Source organism: Musca vetustissima, unplaced genomic scaffold, assembly GCF_032173495.1.
Source record: "Musca vetustissima isolate MV318-11 ecotype Yass unplaced genomic scaffold, APGP_CSIRO_Mvet_v1 utg32462, whole genome shotgun sequence".
Lineage (NCBI taxonomy): Eukaryota > Metazoa > Arthropoda > Insecta > Diptera > Muscidae > Musca > Musca vetustissima.
Genome location: NW_026876775.1, coordinates 199,521 through 201,974, shown reverse-complemented (window position 1 = coordinate 201,974; position 2,454 = coordinate 199,521). Strand labels below are relative to the sequence as shown.

At 38.2% G+C, this 2,454-nt stretch overlaps 1 protein-coding gene across 1 annotated transcript; it reads right to left on the bottom strand.

Annotated features, from left to right (window-relative positions):
- Positions 1-570: 570 nt before the first annotated feature.
- On the bottom strand, positions 571-1,539 carry LOC133321332 (uncharacterized). Its single transcript, XM_061530425.1, has one exon. It carries the CDS (start codon positions 1,537-1,539, stop codon positions 571-573), a length of 969 nt encoding a protein of 322 aa, XP_061386409.1.
- Between the last annotated feature and the right edge of the window lie 915 nt (positions 1,540-2,454).

Sequence of the window (2,454 nt, the reverse complement as noted above, 5' to 3'; positions counted from 1 at the left end):
TTCCACCTACATTTTATAGTTAACGTTAAGTTTGGTTTGTGGCTATGCTATTAGTTATCAACGACACAATGCATACAAATATGGGACCTTTGATGTCTAAATTTAACAGTAGATGTCTCTTGTCTGTGTAAACAGACAACATGTAGTAAGATTTTACAAAAAATTACGCAATTTCAAAATTATTAAAGAATAAAATAAAGATTTTTTTGATTTTGGTCAAAATTTAAAATTAACATCTGATTGAAATATATCGAACTGTGCTGGATAAATCTTACTAGAATAAATTTACCCAGTAACATTCAGTAATTTCTCTGCATAGAACTGTCAAATTAGATCTCTCATTTCACTCCCTTTTACTGAACTTTGGAGTAAACTGGCAACATCCCGTAATATTTGGCAACAATTGTTTCAAAAATTATATTTAAAAAATAAAATTTAATCGATTAAATACAATAACAAATATTTTATTAAATTATAAATTATATAAACAAATTAATAACAATAACAAAAATGTTGAAAAGCTTAGCTCTTTTTCCATTCAGGTGGTGCCGTTGATGACGGGCATTTCAATTAATTGAAAATGTTTGATGGTAATGGTCGGCTGGAACGACCACTGTTTTTCGACGTGCCAAATATACTTGGCGTTAATGGGCGACTGAAACGGTTCGGTTGTTGCTGTTGTTGTGATGGAATACGTCTAGGACGGAAGGCTGCTGGACGTTCCACACGTGGCAATGTGAACGATGTTTGTGGAAAAAGTTTTTGAGCTTGGAATGGCTTTGGCCTAAAGTTGATAATGCGTTCGGGACGAGGAACAGTGAGATGAGATACAGGTCTCAATGGAGCATTAACGATGGCAGCGGATGGTTTAAAAGCACTGTCAATGGGACGGAAGCTCACGACCCTGCCGGGACTTGGTGGCACAAATTGGGAGGAAATTTGCAATGGAGCATTGATAACTGCAGCTGATTGCGGCTTGAAGCTAGCCTGATTTGGGCGGAAACTTACTGCCTTACCGGGACGGGGTGGAACAAATTGTGATGAAATTTGTAATGGCGAATTGACTGAATTGACAATTGGTGCAAATTCTTCGGCGCTGGTGGTGGGAGGACCATAAGTTAAATCGGGTGGTCCATAGGTTTGTTCGGGTGGTCCGTAAGTTACATCAGGTGGGCCATATACTTCTGGTGGCGGTGGTCCATAGGTTTCTGCGGGTGTACCATATGTTGTTGCAGGTTCAGGTGGTCCATAGGTTATTTCGGGTGGGCCATACACGTCATCGGGGGGTCCATAGATCAACTCTGGCTCTGGTGGCAAATAGGTTATTTCAGGCTCTTCTTCTACAAATGGTGGATCAGGTTTTAATCCAGCTGGAGGATAGGGTGCCACCTGTTGTTTAGTAGGCTTTGCTGCACTGACAATCTTACTGGAGCTGGGGCCTGGGAAGCGTATCCGTAATTTGTGCACAACTGGCTCAGCTAATGAAGATGCGACTATTGCCGTCAACAACACAATACACAATTGAAATTTGGCGGCCATTTTCACGTCCTAAAGAGATTCCGATTCGTTGTAATAATGTCGAAGAAGACCAACACTGTTCAGTTATTCCGTTCGATTGCAATGTTGGGTGTCAACTGTTGCGCTGGTCAATTTGGTAACGCATTAAATACAAAACATTTAATTAAATATTCATTTTGGTTTTCTGCACTGGCCCTCTAACCTTCAAATGAGGCGGGCGGTTAGTTGGTCACAAAAAATGTCGTTGTGTTTTTGGTCAACCTAACCATTTTTAAATAACATTTTATTTTTGATTGTAGTTATTTTTGTTTTAAGAATTTCCAATAGCCATTGTCTGTTAAAGGGGGGAGGTGTGTGTGTGTGAGTGTTTGTGTTGTTTACACACACTTCAATTGTAAGCGTTAATGTTGTGACAAATTTGTTCCCCCATAACATTCAATTGAACATTCATCAATTTGGTTATTTTCAATCATAGGTTTTGCCACTAAAATCTGACTCATGGGAAAATACAGAATTCTATGAGGGAGTTCTTCTAAAATGTAGATTAATAGATTTTTGTTTTAATATGACTCACAAGAATTGCATGATTTGATATGCTATGTTAATACAAGTATTTATGATAGTGTGAGCTCCGCAGAAGCGTGGTTAGCACGTTGATAGATTGATAAACACTTAAAAGTTTGAAGTTGTGGAAACAGAAATAGAAATTATCAATGTGTCGTATACTTACTGACGAATTTGACATAACGAATACTAAATTTTATATGTTACCAAGCTCTCAGAATTTACCCCAACAAATCCATGACCTTTTTTAGAATCGTCCGTATTAATCTTATACCAATTAGTCGGTTTTGAGAAAATACCCTCAACAACCCAAATATCAAGGTATTTCCTTTCAGTATGAAAAAGCTGCCCAGGCAGCTGACGACAAGTCAG